Raw genomic sequence first — 23,400 nt, forward strand, 5'->3', positions numbered from 1 at the left:
GATAGAGGATGAAAGAAGTACTACAAAATTAGGAGAAACCAGTTACAAATAGTGTGGGTATGATGCATTATGTATGTTATTACAGATTAAGTTACGACCCTATTTTCACTCAGTAAAACCAATGTGATAAAACTAATATTCTGCTACCAACAGAAGATGACCAACATCTATTTACTACAACTGATACAACAGCAGCTCCTATATTTTTTCTTAAAGTAACACCTTTCCATCTAATTTTTCTTGTTAAGTTTAGCTGGCACAACTGCAAAGAGTATTGAACAATGTAATGATAGTATATTATTAATACAGTATGGCAGATTACATTTTAATGATATACTTGTCCATACAGACTGTGAGGTTCCATTTGAAGACAATGGTGTTTGTCTTTGTTTAATGAAAAGGGTTAGACAAAAATATGGAAACACCATGAGAAATGCATGCTTGAACCTAAAAGCAGATGTGCAGGTTATGCTGTTATATGTGGTCATGAATAGCACTGTGCAATGTCCTCTACATGTTGCACATGTCAGTCATGGTCAGAACAGTGTTCTGTGTAGCTATGTCAGGGCTAAGTGAATGTGAGCTGGCCAAGCTGTTGGTGCTTGTATGGTGGGTGCTTCTGTAACCAAGGAAGCTGAAATGTTTGGTGTTTGAAGAGACACCTTCTTGAAGATTTACACCACATACAGTGAAGGGGAAGAAATATGTACCACTAAGTATCAAAGCAGACAAAAGTGTGTGTTGTGTGTGCATGATAGACAGTTATTGAAGAGGATTTTGACAAAAAATAAGAGGATGACATGTACAAAAGTCACTGCAGAACTGAATGTTGCACTTGTGAGCTCTGCCAGCACCAAAACAACATGAAGGGAGCTCCATAAGCAGGAAATTGCAGGGTGAGCTGGAATATCATTACCACTCATCAATGAGGCAAATGCTTGTAACACCAAAATGTGGTGCTGAAGCCATATAACTTTGAGTGTTGAGCAATAGAAGAAACATTGTCAGATGAGTCTTGTTTCACACTGTGTCCATCTTCTCACTGAGCTTATGTCCCAAGAGTAAAACATTGTGGGAGTTCCATGATAATTTTGGCAGTCTTATTATCATGCTATTACTTGGACACCATGGTTATTCTGCTAGTGCACATTACTGGTGAGGATTATGAGACGATATGGCTTATCATGAATGTCCATGCATTCTAAGACAACAAGGCACCTGTTCACACAGCTCACATCATCCAGGGTCTGCCCCAGTAGCTGAGTGGTCAGCGTGACGGATTGCCGTCCTCCGGGCCCGGGTTCGATTCCCGGCTGGGTCGGAGATTTTCTCCGCTCAGGGACTGGGTGTTGTGTTGTGTTCATCATCATTTCATCCCCATCCGGCGTGCAGGTCGCCCAATGTGGCGCCGAATGTAATAAGACCTGCGCCAAGGCGGCCGGACCTGCCCCGCGAGGGGCCTCCCGGCCAATGACGCCAAACGCTCATCATCATCATCACATCATCCAGGACTCATTTTGTGAGCACAAGGATGAATTGTCATATCTCCCCTGGCTACCATGGTCACCAGTATTGAGCCTTTGCAGTCTACTTTGGAGAAAAGTGTTCACAATCTTCGTACCCTGAAGATGCCACTATTTTACAGAAGAATGGTATAAAATTCCCTTGAGAACCCTACTGGAATTGTATTTGTCTATTCCAAGATGACGAAGCTGTTCTGAATGCCAAAGTTTTTCCTACAACATATTAGGTACCAGTATGGTAATGTGTGGTGTTTGTGGTGTTTCTAATTTTTGTCCACCACTCATATATCTTGGCTCACTGCACATCTTTGAAGGATCTCCTTCTTGATTGGATCTACAGACAGTTACAAATGAAACTGTGCAAGAACTAAGCAAGATGCAAAAATCCTGCTAGCATTTTCAACAACTTTTTAGTCTCTTTATTGTACAAATTATAAAATAATATAATGCAATATAATTTGGAAACAAAAGACGTTAGAATGGGTGCATGAACATGTATTTCAGACTAAAATTTTTGTACCAGAATTGTTACATTCTTTTGCTCAGTAAGTGATATATTTTTACCCAAATGGTTACATGGAAAATCTACTAACCAATGCATATTCCAAATCTGGAACTCCAGACAAATCCAGGCTGACTACATTGGCAAGAAAGATTCCAGTGATTAAGTCTCAGTTCATCTAGGTCAGTGTTGAGCTCAAAAGGCAGCAAGCACTCCTTAGAGCCCTCTGGTGCTTCCTCCCAGCAAGGGTTTCCTTCAGCATCTTGCCAGCACTCCTCTATTGCTGACACATGCTTTAGCCGTGGGCAACAAGGATCTGTTACAGGCATTTTTAAGTTGGCACTGTATCCATTTGTTCAACATCTTTCATAAATCACATCAAGATTGAAGTCCCAGGTACATGGGACAACAGAAGTTATAATATTCTTCTCTGGTTATTACACAGTCACAACAGAAGGTATACATTAACAAAGTAAAACAGCTGCTCAAAACTAAGCTGTTCATTGTGTTAATTATTAACTGACACTAAACATCTACATTCTTTTTGTGGCATACAATTGGATGGTAACTAAAACTCCTTTGTTGTGGGCAGAGTAGCAATTGTACCAGGTTCTTCTCCTAGTGGCCAGTATTACAAACTGTTCTGAATAAATTGATCCACTGTTATCCATGTGAAAATGTTAGTTGGATAGCACATTATCATAAATGCTATTTTAGGTATTCACTAATATTGTGTTTGCAGACATGACAGCAGAGCTATACCTAGATGGTGGAAGGTAGAAGATAGACCCCCCACAAATGGTGCAGGGACAAAGAGGAGGAGGGGTGTATTTGCAAAAATTGAGTGAAAAAAAGCAAGAAAAAGGTCGTCTGAAAATTAACCTGGAGGGGTATAGAGGTATATAAATTCTTCTACCCCTCATGTTCCTATTTTGTGCCTACAAGCAGACATATGTCACTAAAATGATTAATATGGCAAAGTGTGCTTGTTAAACTCAAGTGCTGCCTTCTTAACTTGCTCATTCCTTTTTTGTAAAAACAAATTATTTTTACTTTTGTAAAACATGCTCCACATCTGTAATATATTTGACAAAATTCCTATTACCTCTATATTTGATGAATAATACTTTATTGATGACTAATTTTGGTAGTTATAATTTCCAAGTACAAATAAAAATCCATAACATGTTCAATAACAGAATTGCTGCTATTTTACTACTTTTCAAATGTCAGTGAGTACATGCTAAAACAAGTATGTTATTTAACTGGAGGCTTCTACTTTTATCAGATTTCTACTGATTAAGGACTGGGGTGACACACAAAGGTGTAGAGATGAAGCAAAAAAGGAGGAATATGTGATGCATTTGCCTCTCCAGCCAGTATGTTTGCTGCTCCCATGTTTCAGTTCATATGATCTGTTGTGTAAGGAAATAACGAGTTAAGAAAGTGCCTCCTGTGGATGATACAAAGGGAACTTTTGAGTCTTGTGTAAGGAAATAACAAGTTAAGAAAGTGCCTCCTGTGGATGATATGAAGGGACCTTTTGAGTCATTTTGCCTGTGTATCACAGAACAAGTTGAAACCAAATGCAAACAAATGTATACTTTGCCACTGGCCATGAACTGCATTGCTCAATCACCTGGTGTCAAAGAGCTTTGGAACTATGCCTTACTTGATTTATAAGATATTTTGTTGTTGTTGTGAATGAAACTCTAACACAGGTTAAAGCATTGAAAGTCTTAAGTTTCTCTACTAATGACTGTATTAAATGTTTAACCCAATTGCTTCTTATATAAATTTTCACTGGGCAGTCATTTCTGCAGGGCCTGCCAGTCATACCCATATGGACATGTCTTTTATATGCGCATGATGATGAGTGTAGAATGAATTGCAGAGATGTAGTATTACAAGGGGCAGTGGATATCATCTTGGTACAGCTATAGTTTAAAACCACATACTGTGTATTTACAATAACATTGAGAAACTGTTAGTTGTTTTCTTAAGTTCTGTTAAATAGGTATTGTTTATCAAATACTGCTAACTTAATTTTTAGATGATGAGGTGGGAACATCCACTGCAATATAATTTTCTGATGTAAAAGTGGAATATCTGTGACTTGACCACAGACTTTAGTGCATTCTTATCTTCCAAGCAGAACAGAAGTGTACCTATTATTGTGTAAATATTCATGCAGTAAACATTATTATAATTCTGTACCATGTCATACCTAAATTAATATTGTGCCCGCACTGCACAACTTCCACATTGGTGATCTGCAACAACCAAGAATTATGCCAGATATGTACTAAACTGAATGTTACACTTCGACAATGTGATCCATGTATAGCTGTCCATGTGCCAAAATTTGTACAACACACCAACATTTCCCATTCTTAACAGTGCAGTGCTTCTCCATTAACTCTTTGACCACTTGCAGTGATCAGTTCCACAAGTAATGTGCTTCAATACTGTGGTTCAACTTCTGACAATAATCCCAAACTGAAAGCAACAAAAGATCTACTTTGGGACCTTGTTGGCATTCCCATTTTGCACAAACACTATGCAACTGATGAACTGCAACATTCCAGCTGCTCAGATTCATGTTCTTTCACCATTGATACTGTTTCTTCTGCACCAAGCACACATTAATTCAACCTGCCTTTGCAACTGCTGTCTGTGCGGATTTTGAACATTTGTCCCTCATCATAGACATATCAGGAACATATTCAATTTTGCATGGACCAACTTTAAGTCCAGGAAACTAGATGCATCCAAACGTTGTCAAAATGGGGCCTGGCTACCAGCAGTAGACTTACAAACAACTCAAGATATCAGCTGTATAGAAGTGCCCTTAAGAAGACAATCTGAACCCTCATCTTTACTGCCCAGGGTTAGCAAAAATAGTCTTCTGTTCTTACATATTAATATACAGTCTTTAAGAAAGAAGTTGGAAGAATTGCAGTACTGGTTAGAAACTTCCAACTGTGGTATACTTAGTGTAAATGAGCACTGGCTATATTCATCAGAAATTGATCTCAATATTCCATTTGGTTACTCCTTAGCTAGTAGTTACTGCAGATCAACAATTGGACATGGGGGTGTTGCAATATATATTAAGAATAGACTAAATCTACAATACTTTACTATTGATGTCACAGACCTGTGTATAGACACCATCTTTGAGGCTGCAGTTGTACATATACCTAAACATAATATTATTGTTGCATCTGTATATCGCACACCATCTTCTAGTGAAAATGAATTTATGGTAAATTTAAAAAAACTGTTAGTCTTACTAACTAAGCCTAAATATAAATACCAAAGAATCTTAATTTTTGGTGATATTAATATGGATATCAGGGTACAGAGTCATATCATATTGGAATTCTTGGATAGCCTAAGAGCTTTTGATTGCTATTGTCTAAATGATAAGCCTACAAGATATAATGCATGCTTAGACAATATAATACGTAATATCCATGAAAATAATGTTGAAATTGGAGTAGTGAAGTTAGGCCTAGCTGACCATGATGGCCTATGGATTACAGTTCCAGTCAGCATTCCAGATGAACAACACAAAACTGTTAGACCTATGAATGAATGCAACATAAGAGAGTCTAGAACCAGATTAAGGTCAGTTAACTGGAATGACATCTTATACAAAGATATGTGTGTGAATAACACAAGCAAATTATTTATAGAGGAAATTGCAATTTATTTGATGAGTGTTGTCCCAGATTAGTAAAAAGACAGAATAATAACCGAGCTCATAAACCACAGAGACTAAATAATTGGTTTACGCCATACCTCAATAGCATCAGGATTATGCTTCTTATGTTTAAGGACAGATCTCATAACAGCAACGAGTACAAAGAGATGTACATTAGAATAAGAAAAATTTATAGATCTGAAATAAGTTTGACAAAACGTAGGGCGAATGATAACTATATTCTTAAATCCAGAAACAGCTGTAAAGCTGCCTGGGAAGTAATTAAAAGTGAAATAAATAGACCAACAACTCAAGTAGCTATACCCATAGCCCCAGATATCTTAAACTCACACTTTGTTAACTTCAGTTTACAACAAGATTTGTCTCCCCTCAACGCCATGCTTGATGCTAAAACTCTTTTAGGTTCAAATAAGTATGTAGTCCATAAATTCTGCTGGGCAACAGTAACTGAAAATGATGTTAGCAAAGCAATAGGCAAACTAAGTAGTTCCAGAGCAGAGGACTTCTATGGTCTGTCAAACTTTGTCATAAAGAAGATATCAAGTGATCTTCTGCCCCCTTTAACCACTCTCACTAATCATATGTTACAGCAAGGGATTTTCCCCGACTGTTTGAAAATAGCAGTAACTATTCCCATATTTAAGAAAGGAGATAAATCAAATCCAAGTAACTATCGCCCTATCTCATTAATCCCAATAATATCTAAAATAATCGAAGACTGTGTTCACCAACAAATGAATCACTATTTTGAGAGGAATAATTTGTTAAGTAACTCACAGTATGGATTCAGGTCTAAACTATCCACAGTTAAAGCAGTTGAAAATATTGTTAGTGATATATATGATGGCTTTGAAAATAAATTAATCTCATGTGCTACTCTCCTAGACCTGAGTAAAGCATTTGACACTGTATCTCATAGTACTTTGATCATGAAATTAAGACACTACGGCATGGAAGAGGACACCCTGAAATTATTAGAATCCTACTTAAGCAACAGAGTACAATTTGTTAGTGTAAATGGGCAGCTGTCAAACCCACAAACAATAAAAAGAGGTGTGCCACTGGGCTCCATACTTGGGTCCTTCCTGTTTGTAGTGTATGTTAATGATATGCCACAGTATTTACCCTGTAAAACAGTCCTCTATGCAGACGATACAACTTTTATCAATTCAGGACAGACTCTTGAATCTGTACGAGAAAAAAATAATATAATATTTGAAAAATCAGTTCATTGGTTTAGTGAAAACTCCCTATTCATAAATGAAACAAAAACTAAGGAAATATTCTTTAATTTTAAGGTATCAAACAAAGAAAATAAGTCCGTTAAACTGCTAGGAATGATGATTGACAAGAAACTTTGCTGGAATAAACATATCACATACGTCTGTTCTAAACTTGCACATGCTATGTTCCTACTTTATAAGCTTAGGATTAATGTCAGCCAAAACTTACTGCTGCATTCATATTTTGCTTATATCCACCCCCATCTTTCTTATGGTATTCTGCTTTGGGGAAATTCTCCCAGTTCAATATCAATTTTCAGATGGCAAAAAAAAGCTCCATGATGTGTAGTGGGTTTATCTCCCAGGGATACATGCAGGGAACATTTCAAAAAACTTAACATCATGACAGTTCCTTGTCTGTACATCTATTATTGCTTACTACACGTAAAAGAAAACATAGCTCAATATCCCCTTAGGTCATCTGTCCACACCCACAATACAAGACGAAACCACACAATTGATCTGCCATACTCTAGACTGTCTAAGGTACATAATAGTTATAAATATGTAGGCCTCAAACTGTTTAATATGCTCCCTAAAATTGTACAAACAGTATCTAAAAGTAAATTTAAGACAACATTGGGTCAATGGCTCAAAGGTAAAGCATTTTACTCAGTTGATGAATTTAAAGATTGTAATATGGAAAATTTGCTGTTTTAACATAGAGAAAGGTACCTCTGCCTGTAGTAGGACCTAAATTTGTATCAATAGCTTAGGATAATAACATAGTGTTATCAACATGTATATGATAATGACATAGTGTCATCAACATGAATACTCCCTGCTTAATATAAATCTGTATAATGCTTTCCTTTTTATTGTGAAATTAATAATATATAAAATTCCAAATGTGTGCTATTGTACTACACTAAATTTCACATGATTTATATATACATTGTTATGAGAATATAACTATCTTTATACTGTAATTGAACTTATTGACGAAGCCCATTGTATAAGAAAATACTGAACGGCTAATAAAGATTCTTATTCTTATTCTTAAGCTTGGTCCATGATTGTTGAAAGCTTATTTGTAATGACTGACGTCACAAAGAAACAGTTACTTCAAGAACATTCCATGGAACACTGCCAACATGTTGATATTGTTGATAACAATGCTGGCAGCCATCTGCCACAGCATCAGCCTCAACATGCTTCTGACTCTGATGTCACTGGCCCCGGGTGGAGCTACAACTTTAATGCAACATCAACAAACTTCCACTTTGTCATCATCCACATCACACCTCGGCCTGCACAGAATCCCAATATGCATGCTGCACCCTTGCCTGCACAGATCATTGTCAACTGTGTTGCACCCAAGCATCTGCAACATGTGACTGACTATGCCTTTCACCCAGCAACCTTAAATCACGCCCTACCTCATCCACATGTGAGCAGTTTGGTGACACTGCAGGTGACTGTTGCCTGTCTTATAACTACTTGATAATGCACACAACAAATTCACCTAGTTGAGAAGACTGTTCTAATTTTATAAATGCTCCACATGGCACGAATATTCTCTCACTCCAAGGACAATGACTGCTACCAGCTTCACATTTCAGATTGTACACATGAACACAATCTCCTTACTGACTTGGACTCTGACAAGTGTTCCATTCAGCTTCTATCTCCACTGGTCCCAATTGCAAGAACCTTGTATTCAGCAGTGCTGCTTGCCTCCTTCCATCCCATGAACCACCTTTTGGCAGAAATAAGTTCTGACATCAACCATCTACAATGTATGGCTCATTGACAAAGGATAAACCTATGACACTGCAGCTGCATGAGGCTACCAGCTTGACGATCACAGTATAGGGATCAAAATGGTTCAAATGGCTCTGAGCACTATGGGACTTAACTTCTGAGGGCATCAGTCCCCTAGAACTTAGAACTACTTAAATCTAACTAACCTAAGGACATAACACACATCCATGCCCGAGGCAGGATTCGAACCTGCAACTGTAGCGGTCGCGCAGTTCCAGACTGTAGTGCCCAGAACTGCTCGGCCACCCTGGCCGGCCAGTGTAGGGATCCATAACGTGGACACTACAACCGGTTACTGTCTCACCACCTCACATGGACATTCTATTTATGGACATCATACAATCAGCCTAGTGATGGACTTATGCCAATTCTACACCTCATTAGTCATACAACATGTCATGCTCCTGAACTTTGAGACTGGCCACAGCATTCCAGGACCTTTTGCCCTGGCATCTCTTTCCCTACCTGGTACAATAAACGTTCAAGACAAATAACAGGAAGACAATCGTACATCCATCAACTAATTCAAGCATTGTGGCTCCTCAGCTCACGAGTCCCTAGTGATTCACCAACGCTACGCCAACTGTCATGCATCATTGTACACACTCAGTATGAAGAACACATTGCTCCTGCAATGTAATAACGACATATCTGCTGCCACTGTCCTGGTGCACGAGCAACTCGTGGCCTTAGCACACAACTGTCATGACAATGACAGTGGAAGTGCATGTGAGGCCCCAGACCTACCAACCAGCCACGCCAACTGTCGTCTCATTCTGCCCACTTCCCCCTCTGCCCATCACCCCACTGTCACCGACCTGTGACACACAGTTAAGCACACACATTTGTGCACCATGTCATGCCCCACCACCTGGCTACGCTATCGCTACTATCATCAGGCAAGCCTCTCCAGCTGAATAGCGCACTGTCGCCATGTCCCTTCTACATGACCCCAGCAGTACAGCTCAGTTTTGCTGTCCATTGCCAATCTTCACATGACAACACTGACCCCACCAGTTATGTTCACTAGGTTTCACATTTGACTACCACACTATGACAATGCTCTATGATGCCACAACATTCACAGGAACCAAATGCTATATGGTGCCTTTTCGACAACTTCCAACTGCACAGTTCGTCTTCAACCACCACTGACAGTTACAATGGCTCTTCCTGACAGTTGTTCAACACAACAATACTAGACTCTCCAATTGCATCTGTGTCCACACCACTTCAACCAGGATCCAAAACACATTGGTACACTGCATTCCTGCCTCCCCACAGCCCCCATTCTGCTACGGATGGTCTCTGCATGACCACGCCCAAGGAAGTTCGATTTGGCGTATAATTCACCAGCTCATGTTGACTGCACTTGCTCCCCAACATATGCCACTCTTTTCATCAGATCAAAGTTTCTCTGGCATGTGTAGCCTCCACATGCCGGCATCCTCGCCACCAACACCCCTCCCCGTCCCTTCAGTTGTACTATTGGCTACCTGTGTGGAGACACCAGATGCTTCACACACCAGCTACAGCTATACGAACCGCTCAGCGCTCATACCACACACACAACAACAGCCGCTTCGAAAAATGGTCATGACTCGTGAAAGTGCCAGTCATGATACAACTGGTTGCGTGCATCTGCATAACGTCACTTTGAAAATAGGTCCCCTTCAGCTCTCTGAGCTGTGGGGGAAGGGGGGGGGGGAAGGAAGAGGCTCTGTGGGGACATCCTCTGCGATACACATCGCGACGTGCCTTAAGTGGAATATCTGTGCCTTTATCACGGACTTTAGTGTGTTCTTAACTTCCATCCAGAACAGACGTGTACTTTTTACTGTGTAAATATTCAAGCAGTAAAGCATTATTATTTTTCCATACCATGTCACACCTTAGCTGTATTGTACCCACACTGTACGACTTCCACAACCACATTTGTATTTATCGAAGTGTACCAGATATCCATATGCCATAAAAATAGAGTTAAGATTGTTAAATGTGAAACGGTTAACAAAAGCCTCCAAATCTTGCATTTGGATAATAATTTGTGGAAAGAATGGGTAGTAAAAAATGCTTTCGCTTCTCTTTTGATTGTACAGACATTCCCAGTCTACTATTTTATGTCTTTTCGTGGACTTCTCCAGCGATTTGGTGTCATCTCGTGGAACCGGTTATACTGCTGGGGGTCTGCGTCTTCCCAATATAATATTTCGACATTGTAACTCGGCGTCTTCATCAGCTGTTTTCTGTGACAGGTCAACAAGCTGACTGTGTCCCATATTTATGCCTGGGCGGTGACTGGCGTTCCCTACGCCGTCCGCGCCCGCTGCGACCGTTTCTGTTGGCGGTGCTATTCGTCTTTTCGGCATTTCGTCTTCCATCCGCGCCCATTTCCGCTGTTTTCCCGTGTCACGGAATCTCTCGCGGCGGTGGCTGTTGCCTGGAGTTCTGTACTGTCTGCTCCCAGGTTGTGTGGTGCCTGGGGTATCGGCTGGTTGATGTTCCCTCTCTTGTCCATGAGTGCTACAGTTGTCTCTCGAGGAAGTAGTTGCTGCCTGGTGCTCCCTACGAAATTTGATCCCTTTCATCGCTCCCCTGGTCATCTGAGGGTCGCTACAGGAGAAGATAACTTTTTTCTGTTGTTTCTGCAGTAGTTCCAAAGACAGATTCCACACCGTACTGAGCTGGTATCCTATTTCCCGGTTGATCAGGTTCTCTGTCATCTTGATTTCGATGGATTCAGTTATCACACTATCACAGAATCTGTGGGTCTGAGCCAGGATCCTGGTTTTATTATAATTCATGGCGTGTTCAAGTTCCAGACAATGTTCTACTACTGCTGATATCGTGGCCTGTCGTAGCCTGGTAAGTCTTTGTGTTCTTTACATCTTATGTCAACTGTTCTGTTGGTTTGACCGGTGTAAGAAAAACCAAATGGTATGTGGTAGATACCAGGTTTTCTTAACCTCAGATCATCTTTGACCATTTCATGGAGGGACCTGATCTTGTTCAACATTCAGAATGCACTTTTGATTTTGTGTTTGTTCAGGATCCTGCTGATCTTAGCAGATATAGGCCCTGTGTACCGTAGAGGGGCTGCCCTCCTCTTCTCTTCTTCTTGTTCTTCTCCCGTTAAATCAGGTCGTCTGGTGGAATGTAGCGTTTTGCGGTTGTCCCTGGTTGAGTACCCATTGTCTGTGAACGCTTGCTGTAGATGTTCTAACTCTGCTGCCAAGCTGTCTGAGTCATATAGTGTCCTGGCTCAGTGTACAAGTGTTCTCAGTATCCAGTTCTTCTGCGCCAGATGATGGCAGCTGTCAGCCTGTAAATATAAGTCAGTGTGTGTTGTTCCTTATACACATTGTGGGCTAACGTGCCGTCTGTCTTCCTTTTCACCAGGACGTTCAGGAATGGAAGCTGACCATCAGTCTAAGCATTGAATCTATCGAAATCAAGATGATAGAGAAGCTGATCAATGGGGAAGCAGGATATCAGTTCTGTGTGGCGCGGAATCCAGCTTTGGTACTACTGCAGAGACAATGGAAAAACGTTATCTTCTCTGATAATGAACCACAGACGACCAGGGTCGTAAACAAATGAAACGAATCTGTTATGGAGCACCAGGTGGCAACTACCTCCTCCGGAGACACCTGTAGCGCTCACAGACAAGAGAGGGAACAACATCAACCACGCGAATCCTCAGGCACCACACAGCCTGGAAGCAGACACGATACAGAACTTCAGATGGCGACCCCACCAGGAGAGATTGCTGCGGGTTGCACGGAGAGCATATACAATTCCCACAGCAGCCCGATTCGCCAGGAAGTGCACCTTGTAGATGCGTACTGAATCTACAATGCCAGGAGAATGACAGAGGCACAATAGAGAGCCGGTGCGATCGACAATAGCATGAGGAACGTCTGCAGCGTGTCGATAGTGCTAGAAACACGTCTGGCGGGCGCGTACCCAGTACGGAACGCCTTGGCACGGCCGCCAGCGAGGAACACAGAGGAAGTGGGAGTAGAAGGAGTTGGCCACCAATAAATCCTTTAGGCTTCTCTTATACTGAATTTCAATGTCTGTTAAGCTTTTTATGCATGCTGGCCAGTTATTGAAAATGTGTGTTCCTGAATAATGCACACCTTTTTGTACTAGAGTAAGTGACTGCCCTAAATAACACGCAGTACTAGGCTGCAACTGGGTGCAGAAGAGGATAAGTCCATGCAGCCCTCTCTATCGTGAGACACTGTCAGCAGGCAGCCACCTGTGATGGGAATCGTCACCTGAGGTAATGCACTGTCGCCATCGTCTTGGGACGCTGCCTCCATGACTGGAGGCTGGCTCTGAGCACTATGGGACTTAACATCTATGGTCATCAGTCCCCTAGAACTTAGAACTACTTAAACCTAACCAACCTAAGGACATCACACACATCCATGCCCAAGGCAGGAGTCGAACCTGCGACCGTAGCAGTCACGCGGCTCCGGACTGATCGCCTAGAGCCTCTAGACCACCGCGGTCGGCACCATGACGAGCTGGAGCCGGGGACCCTGGTCCACTGACGCCAGACAGCCGCCGCCATAGATGGTCGCTGAGACAGGGCACTGACCTGTCACATTACCACCGCCGCCACGCCCCCCAGTAGTGATTACAACAGAGGCCTGAGGGCATGATTCCAGCCGCCGCGGTACGACCCAGCAAGGCTGTATGTGGCGCCTCTGCCGGAGCAGCATATTCCAGTTACTCCAGCGCAGCTACAGTCTCGGCAGCGGGCGCACGTTGTGAGCGTCTGGCTGGTCACTTTCGTCACTGCCAAGAATATCCGGAGGACCAACAGCTAATGTACGAGGTGCATTCAAGTTCTAAGGCCTCCGTTTTTTTTTTTTCTAATTAACTACTCACCTGAAATCGATGAAACTGGCGTTACTTCTCGACGTAATCACCCTGCAGACGTACACATTTTTCACAACGCTCACGCCATGATTCCATGGCAGCGGCGAAGGCTTCTTTAGAAGTCTGTTTCGACCACTGGAAAATCGCTGAGGCAATAGCAGCACGGCTGGTGAATTTGCGGCCACGGAGAGTGTCTTTCATTGTTGGAAAAAGCCAAAAGTCACTAGGAGCCAGGTCAGTTGAGTAGGGAGCATGAGGAATCACTTCAAAGTTGTTATTACAAAGAAACTGTTGCGTAACATTAGCTCGATGTGCGGGTGTGTTGTCTTGATGAAACAGCACATGCGCAGCCCTTCCCAGACGTTTTTGTTGCAGTGCAGGAAGGAATTTGTCCTTCAAAACATTTTCGTAGGATGCACCTGTTACCGTAGTGTCCTTTGGAACGCAATGGGTAAGGATTACGCCCTCGCTGTCCCAGAACATGGACACCATCATTTTTTCAGCACTGCCGGTTACCCGAAATTTTTTTGGTGGCGATGAATCTGTGTGCTTCCATTGAGCTGACTGGCGCTTTGTTTCTGGATTGAAAAATAGCATCCACGTCTCATCCATTGTCACAACCGACGAAAAGGAAGTCCCATTCATGCTGTCGTTGTGCGTCAATATTGCTTGGCAACATGCCACACGGGCAGCCGTGTGGTCGTCCGTCAGCATTCGTGGCACCCACCTGGATGACACTTTTCGCATTTTCAGGTCGTCATGCAGGATTGTGTGCACAGAACCCACAGAAATGCCAACTCTGGAGGCGATCTGTTCAACAGTCATTCGGCGATCCCCCAAAACAATTCTCTCCACTTTCTCGATCATGTCGTCAGACCGGCTTGTGATAGCCCGAGGTTGTTTCGGTTTGTTGTCACACGATGTTCTGCCTTCATTAAACTGTCGCACCCACGAACGCACTTTCGACACATCCATAACTCCATCACCACATGTCTCCTTCAACTGTCAATGAATTTCTATTGGTTTCACACCACGCAAATTCAGAAAACGAATGATTGCACGCTGTTCAAGTAAGGAAAACGTCGCCATTTTAAGTATTTAAAACAGTTCTCGTTCTCGCCGCTGGCGGTAAAATTCCATCTGCCGTACGGTGCTGCCATCTCTGGGACGTATTGACAATACGCCTCATTTTAAAACAATGCGCATGTTTCTATCTCTTTCCAGTCTGGAGAAAAAAAATCGGAGGCCTTAGAACTTGAATGCACCTCGTATTTCAGTTGATCAATAAATGTTGCTATTCTGTCATCAGGAACCAACCGTGGGCACACCACTATCATCCTGTTTCTCACAACCAGAGGAAAACCCAAGTTCGATTCCTGCGATGCCTTTAATTTAGGAGTACTGCCTGCTGCAATGGCGTTCACCCAGGAAAAATCGCAATGTGTTTTGTGGCTTCTTCAAACATGGTGGTCTCTTACAATTCAGCGACAGTTCCAGACTGCCTATGGTTGAGATCTGCCAGCGTCGAAAGATTGTATCAGAAGCTTGAATATACCAATAGTGTTGGCGATGAGGTAAGACGCGGTAGACCTGGAGTGAGTGACAACACTATTGATACCACGGATACAGCATTTCAACGCTGTCCGCAGGAATTGACACGTCATGTTTTCAGATGAACAGGCATACCTCAGGGCACTATGGTGAGGATTTTGCGGAAACGGCTGCAATCCCATACATACAAAGTGCGGTTCCTGCAAGCCAGATGATAGGTTCGGATGTCCTGATTTGTTAGGAACGTGCTGGTGAAAATATATGGAGACCATCACTACATTAATAACTTTTGTTTCGGTGAAGCGACTTATCACATCTCTGGGGAAATCAGCAGAAATAATGTCCATATCTGGGGGATGGAAAATCCACATATCATTGTACAACAAATAAAGGACAGTTCGAAAATGAATCTGTGGTGTGGCTTACTGCACAACGCACGTTTTGGACCGCTCATTTTCACTGAGCCTACCATTACGGCAATTATTTACCTGGACACGTTGAAAGTATACTTTGCATCTCAGTCATAGGAATGATGATGCACCGCCGCAGTGGGGAGTACTTGTTCACCAGTTCTTGGATGTAACATATCTGGACAAATGGGTCTATAGAGACGGTACAACGTCATGGCCACCACGTTCATCTGACATACGAGCTCTTAACTTTTTTAAACAGCTACGTTAAGGGTAAAGCATCCAGTTCAACAGTTCCTCATATGCAGACTCTTACAGTATGAATACAAGATGCTGTAGAGATGGTGAGAGTAGAGATGATAGGAAAAACGTGGAGAGAAACTGTATGTCTGAAATGTATTTGCAGCTGCGAATACGGACAGTCATCAGCTGTGTAATGGAATGACGACAATGACAACTTGTGCCGGACCGGGACTCGAACCCAGATTTACTGTTTATCGCGAGCGGCCGCCTTACCGTTTGGCTATCCGAGCACGGATCTTTGCCAGACCCAAACTTCCACATGTCGTCATCCACGTGTCTACAACCCGAATTCGACATCCGTGATGTATTTTCCCATAAAGCAGAGACATCTTACCTGAAAGTCCATTGTTCTGTGTCGTGGGTAAATACGATATCGCAGTGTCGGTGTTAAGTATAAAATTGAACATTGCCTAGACGTTCCACGGCCAACAAACGTACCACATGTAGAAGTATGTTCATGAGAAAACTTATGAGTTAAGTTACTATTTGCAACAAACTGCGCAGACGTATCTAGCATAGCTCCTTATAAATAAATTTTTGTAGTCAGAGAAAGACTTTATGCCCAGCTTGTATATCGGCTGTGGCAGGTAGGGCACCACGGAGCCGATCCTCCTTGGTACACAAAACGGGTTAGAACACTGATGCAGAAACAACGAAACAAACATGCCAAATTTAAACAGGCGCAAAATCACCAAGATTGGCGATCTTTTACAGAAGCTCGAAATTTAGCGCTGACTTCAATGCGAGATGCCTATAACAGTTTCCACAACGAAACTTTGTCTGAAAACCTGGCAGAAAATCCAAAGAGAGTCTGGTCATATGTGAAGTATGTTGTTGTTGTTGTTGTTGTGGTCTTCAGTCCTGAGACTGGTTTGATGCAGCTCTCCATGCTACTCTATCCTGTGCAAGCTTCTTCATCTCCCAGTACCTACTGCAACCTACATCCTTCTGAATCTGCTTAGTGTATTCCTCTCTTGGTCTCCCTCTACGATTTTTACCCTCCACGCTGCCCTCCAATACTAAATTGGTGACCCCTTGATGCCGCAGAACATGTCCTACCAACCGATCCCTTCTTCTAGTCAAGTTGTGCCACAAATTTCTCTTCTCCCCAATCCTATTCAATATCTCCTCATTAGTTATGTGATCTACCCATCTAATCTTCAGCATTCTTCTGTAGCACCACATTTCGAAATCTTCTATCCTCTTCTTGTCTAAATTATTTATCGTCCATGTTTCACTTCCATACATGGGTACACTCCATACAAATACTTTCAGAAACGACTTCCTGACACTTAAATCTATACTCGATGTTAACAAATTTCTCTTCTTCAGAAAGGCTTTCCTTGCCATTGCCAGTCTACATTTTATATCCTCTCTACTTCGACCATCATCGGGCGCTGATGACCTCGATGTTGAGCGCCCATAAACCCCAACACACACACACACACACACTCGACCATCATCAGTTATTTTGCTCCCAAAATAGCAAAACTCCTTTACTACTTTAAGTGTCTCATTTCCTAATCTAATTCCCTCAGCATCACCAGACTTAATTCGACTACATTCCATTATCCTCGTTTTGCTTTTGTTGATGTTCATCTTATATCCTCCCTTCAAGACACTATCCATTCCGTTCTACTGCTCTTCCAAGTCCTTTGCTGTCTCTGACAGAATTACAATATCATCGGCAAACCTCAAAGTTTTTATTTCTTCTTCTTGGATTTTAATTCCTACTCCGAATTTTTCTTTTGTTACCTTCACTGCTTGCTCAAAATACAGATTGAATAACATCGGGGATAGGATACAACCCTGTCTCACTCCCTTCCCAACCACTGCTTCCCTTTTATGTGCCTCGACTCTTATAACTGCCATCTGCTTTCTGTACAAATTGTAAATAGCCTTTCGCTCCCTGTATTTTACCCCTGCCACCTTCTCTGCACGATAGCAATGGAGATACTATTGAAGACAGAGCTGCCAAAGCAGAGTTACTAAACACAGCCTTACGAAATGCCTTCACAAAAGAAGACGAACTAAATATTCTAGAATTCGAATCGAGAACAGCTGCCAAAATGAGTAACGTAAAAGTAAATATCCTCGGAGTAATGAAGCAACTTAAATCACTTAATAAAAGCAAGTCTTCTGGTCCAGACCGTATACCAATTAGGTTCCTTTCGGAGTATGATCCATTAGCTCCATACTTAGCAATCATATACAACCGTTCGCTCGACGAAAGTTCCGTACCCAAAGACTGGAAAACTGCATAGGTCACACCAATATTCAAGGAAGGTAGTAGGAGTAATCCACTAAATTACAGGCCCATATCGTTAACGTCGATATGCAGCAGGATTTTAGAACCTATATTGTGTTCCAACATTATGAATTACCTCGAAGAAAACGGTCTACTGACACAAATTCAAGATGGGTTTAGAAAACATCGTTCCTGTGAAACACAACTAGCTCTTTATTCACATGAAGTGTCGAGTGCTATTGATAAGGAATTCCAGATCGATTCCGTATTTCTGGATTTCCGGAAGGCTTTTGACACTGTACCACACAAGCGGCTCGTAGTGAAATTGCGTGCTTATGGAATATCGTCTCAGTTATGTGACTGGATTTGTGATTTCCTGTCAGAGAGGTCACAGTTCGTAGTAATTGTCGGTAAGTCATCGGGTAAACAGAAGTGATTTCTGGTGTTCCCCAAGGTAGTGTTATAGGCCCTTTGCTGTACCTTATCTATATAAACGATTTTGCAGGCAATATGATCAGCTGTCTTCGGTTGTTTGTAGATGACGCTGTCGTTTATCGACTAATAAAGTCATCAGAAGATCAAAACCAACTGCAAAACGATTTAGAAGAAATATCTCAATGATACGAAAAGTGGCAGTTGACCCTAAATAACGAAAAGTGTGAGGTCATCCCACATGAGTGCTAAAAGGAACTCGTTAAACTTCGGTTACACGATAAATCAGTCTAATCTAGCAGCCGTAAATTCAACTACACTACTGGCCATTAAAATTGCTACAGCACGAAGATGACATGCTACAGACGCAAAATTTAACCGACAGGAAGAAGATGCTGTGATATGCAAATGATTAGCTGTTCAGAACATTCAAACGAGGTGGGCGTCGGTGGCGACACCTACAACGTGCTGACATGAGGAAAGTTTCCCACAGATTTCTCATACAGAAACAGCAGCTGACCGGCGTTGCCTGGTGAAACGTTGTTGTGATGCCTCTTGTAAGCAGGAGAAATTCGTACCGTCACGTTTCCGACTTTGATAAAGGTCGGTTTGTAGCCTATCGCGATTGCGGTTTATCGTATCGCGACATTGCTGCTCGCGTTGGTCGAGATCCAATGATTGTTAACAGAATATGGAATCGGTGGGTTCAGGAGGGTAATACGGAACACCGTGCTGGATTCCAATGGCCTCGTATCACTAGCAGTCGAGATGACAGGCATCTTATCTGCATGACTGTAACGGATCGTGCAGCCACGTCTCGATCCCTGAGTCAACAGATGGGGACGTTTGCAAGACAACAACCATGTGCCCGAACAGTTCGACGACGTTTGCAGCAGCATGGAATATCAGCCGGAGACCATGGCTGCGGTTACCTTTGACGCTGCATCACAGACAGGAGCGCCTGCGATGGTGTACTCAACGACGAACCTGGGTGCACGAATGGCAAAACGTCATTTTTTCGGATGAGTCCAGGTTCTGTTTACAGCATCATGATGGTCGCATCCGTGTTTGGCAACATCGCGGTGAACGCACATTGGAAGCGTGTATTCGTCATCGCCATACTGGCCTATCAGCCGTCGTGATGGTATGGGGTACCATTGGTTACACGTCTCGGTCACCTCTTGTACGCATTGACGGTCCTTTGAACACATTTCAGATATGTTACGACCCGTGGCTCTACCCTTCATTCGATCCCTGCGAAACCTTACATTTCAGCAGGATAATGCACGACCGCATGTTGCAGGTCCTGTACGGGCCTTACTGGATACAGAAAATGTTCGACTGCTGTCCTGCCCAGCACATTCTGCAGATCCCTCACCAACTGAAAACGTCTGGTCAATGGTGGCCGAGCAACTGGCTCGTCACAATACGCTAGTCACTACTCTTGATGAACTGTGGTATGGTGTTGAAGCTGCATGGGCAGCTGTACCTGTACACGCCATCCGAGCTCTGTTTGACTCAATGCCCAGGCGTATCAAGTCCGTTATTACGGCCAGAGGTGGTTGTTCTGGCTACTGATTTCTCAGGATCTATGCACCCAAATTGCGTGAAAAGGTAATCACATGTCAGTTCTAGTATAATATATTTGTCCAATGAATACCCGTTTATCATCTGCATTTTTTCTTGTTGTAGCAATTTTAATGGCCTGTAGTGGAACTACCTAGGTATTACAATTACGAACAATTTAAATTGGAAGGAACACACAGAAAATGTTGTGGGGAAGGCTAACCAAAGACGGCATTTTATTGACAGGACACTTAGAAAATGTAACAGACCCACTAAGGGGACTGCGTACACTACGCTTGTCCGTCCTCTTTTAGTGGATCCTTATCAGGTAGGTCTAAGGGAATACATCAAAACAGTTCAAAGAAAGGCAGCATATTTTGTATTATCGCGAAGTATGGGAGAGAGTGTCACAGAAATGATACAGGACTTGGGCTGGAAATCATTAAAAGAAAGGCGTTTTTCGTTGCAACGGAATCTTCTCACGAAATTCCAATCATCAACTTTCTCCTCTGAATGCGAAAAATATTTTTTTGACACCTACCTAGATAGCGAGGTACGATCACGACGATAAAATAAGGGAAATCAGAGCTCGTACGGAAAGATATAGGTGTTCATTCTTTCCGCGGGCTATACGAGATTGGAATAATAGAAAATTGTGCAGGTGGTTCGATGAACCCTCTGCCAGGCACTTAAATGTGATTTGCAGAGCATCCATGTAGGTGTAGATGTAGATGGGTCTGATCCAACTGAGTTCCCCTTCAGCGGTGCTATTCCCATGTACCCCAATGGAGTTCCCTACGGTACAGTGTTCAGAAATCATAGGCAGAAGCATCAGAGACAGTGAAAGTTTGAGGCAGTCTTTGAGGTATTCTCAGATAGTCTAATGGTTAAAGGGACTGTTTGGATGGGCAGGAACTCTGGGCTCGAATTCTGGCACGACACACGTTGTGAATTGTCATCACGATTTCCTTATAACGTTAACAGCGCTGCTGGCGTTCCTCGGCTGCCTGTTACCTGGACAGAAGGAATAGAGGGCGCAGGCGAACGGCTGGGTGTCATTCGCCCTGACGTCGCTGCGGCCGTCTGGCTGCAGACAGGACGCCCAATCGTCGCAGACCTCCCCCAGCGCCGCCAGCTCGGCGCGGCCCCTGAGCGTGTGCCAGCACAGGTAGAGGCTCGCGCTAGTCTGCAGCACACAGTCACAGCCAGCAAGCAGTCTGCGCCGCCCTAGCAGTGCCGACGCTATTAACATGTAAAGCGAAGAATTAAAAAAATATATACGCTCATGCTCATAAATTAAGGATAATTGCAGAATGTGGTGCTACACAACGTGGCACTACACAAAACTGGCACTAATAGGATAGGGTTATAGGGAACACACACGACATATATCTGTAAGTCCATACTATTGGTGATAAGAAAACCGTCCCGAAACGCATTTGCTACAAAACGCCGCTGCTTCCTGCCCATGTACCCCGACATCAATATGGGATATGATCACCATGCACACGTACACAGGCCGCACAACGGGTTGTCATACTCTAGATCGGGTGGTCGAGCATCTGCTGGGGTATAGCCTCCCGTTCTTGCACCACTGCCTGTCGGAGCTCCTGAAGTGTCGTAGGGGTTTGAAGAGGTGCAGCGATACGTTGACCGAAAGCATCCCAGACGTGCTCGTTGGGATTTAGGTCTGGAGAACAGGCAGGCCACTTCATTCACCTGATATCTTCTGTTTCAGGGTACTCCTCCATGTTGGCAGCTCGGTGACACCGTCCGTTATCATCCGTCAGGAAGAAGGTGGGACCAATTGCACCCCTGACATACTGATGCAAAATGACATCCCGATACACCTGACCTGTTACAGTTCTTCTGGCCGGCCGGAGTGGCCGAGCGGTTCTAGGCACTTCAGTGACGAACCGCGCGACCGCTACATTCGCAGGTTCGAATCCTGCCCCGGGCATGTGTGTAATGTCTCTAGGTTAGTTAGGTTTAGGTAGTTCTAAGTTCTAGGGGACTGATGGCCTCAGATGTTAAGTCCCATAGTGCTCAGAGCCATTTGAACCATTTTTTTTACAGTTATTCTGTCAAAGACATGCAGGGGTGTACATGCACTAATCATAATCCCACCCCATACCATCAAACCACGACCTCCATACAGGTCCCATTCAAGGGGTTGGTACCTGGTTCCTGGTACACGCCAGATGAAAACCCGGCGAGAGTCACTGTTCAGACTATACCTGGACTCGTCCATGAACATAACCTGGGACCACATTTCCATTGACCATTTACTGTGTTCTTGACACCAGGTTTTACTGGTTCTCCTGTGACCAGGGTCAGTGGAATGCACCTTGCAGGTCTCCGGACGAATAAACCATGTCTGTTCAGTCGTCTGTAGACTGTGTCTGGAGACAACTGTTCCAGTGGCTGCAGTAAGGTCCCGAGCAAGGCTACCTGTAGTACTCCGTGGCCGTCTGCGGGTACTGATGGTGAGATATCGGTCTTCTTGTGGTGTTGTATACTGTGGACATCCCGTACTGTAGCGCCTGGACACGTTTCCTGTCTACTGGAATCGTTGTCATAATCTTGAGATCACACTTTGTGGCACATGGAGGGCCCGTGCTACAACCTGCTGTGTTTGACCAGCCTCCAGTCGCCCTAGTATTCTTCCCCTCATAACGTCATCAATATGTGTTCTTTGAGGCATTTTCAACACACAGTCACCATTAGCACGTCTGAAAACGTCTGCACACTTACTCGCTGCACCGTACTCTGACATGCACCAACACACTTCTGCGTATGTGGACTGCTGCCAGCGCCACCGTGCGATGACGGCAGGTCAAATGCACCGCATGGTCATACCCCGAGGTGATTTAAACCCGCAAACCACCCACCAGAGTATTGTTTACCATGTATCAGCATTATTCTTAATTTATGAACATGAGTGTACAATTGTATCGTGGGACAAGCGGTCAGGGTGGGCTGCTTCAGGTCTCAGTCCACAGTAGGACTTGAATCTTTCTATGCAGATTCCTATCAGCTGCGAGTGAGGCCAAGAGGGGTGGGAGAGTTCGGTGTTCACGGATTGACAAATGGGGGTATTTTACGCTGCAGTTAAGTTTACCATACCAAACACATTTTTAAAAAATACGATGCACCACGAAAGAATCATCCTAATCAGACGGATATGGTCCCAAA

General features: G+C 43.3%; 1 protein-coding gene across 1 annotated transcript in view; it reads right to left on the bottom strand.

The window, feature by feature from the left end:
* LOC126188737 (uncharacterized) overlaps positions 1 to 23,400 on the bottom strand; it is a 181,311-nt gene that overhangs the window by 20,499 nt on the left and 137,412 nt on the right. The window contains exons 5-6 of the mRNA XM_049930345.1: positions 21,220 to 21,391; positions 2,117 to 2,341 (exon numbers count right to left, since the gene is read on the bottom strand). Coding sequence (XP_049786302.1) covers positions 2,117 to 2,341; positions 21,220 to 21,391 — 397 coding nt within the window. The remainder of the gene's footprint in view (positions 1 to 2,116; positions 2,342 to 21,219; positions 21,392 to 23,400) is intronic.

This window comes from Schistocerca cancellata, chromosome 5 (genome assembly GCF_023864275.1).
Source record: "Schistocerca cancellata isolate TAMUIC-IGC-003103 chromosome 5, iqSchCanc2.1, whole genome shotgun sequence".
Lineage (NCBI taxonomy): Eukaryota > Metazoa > Arthropoda > Insecta > Orthoptera > Acrididae > Schistocerca > Schistocerca cancellata.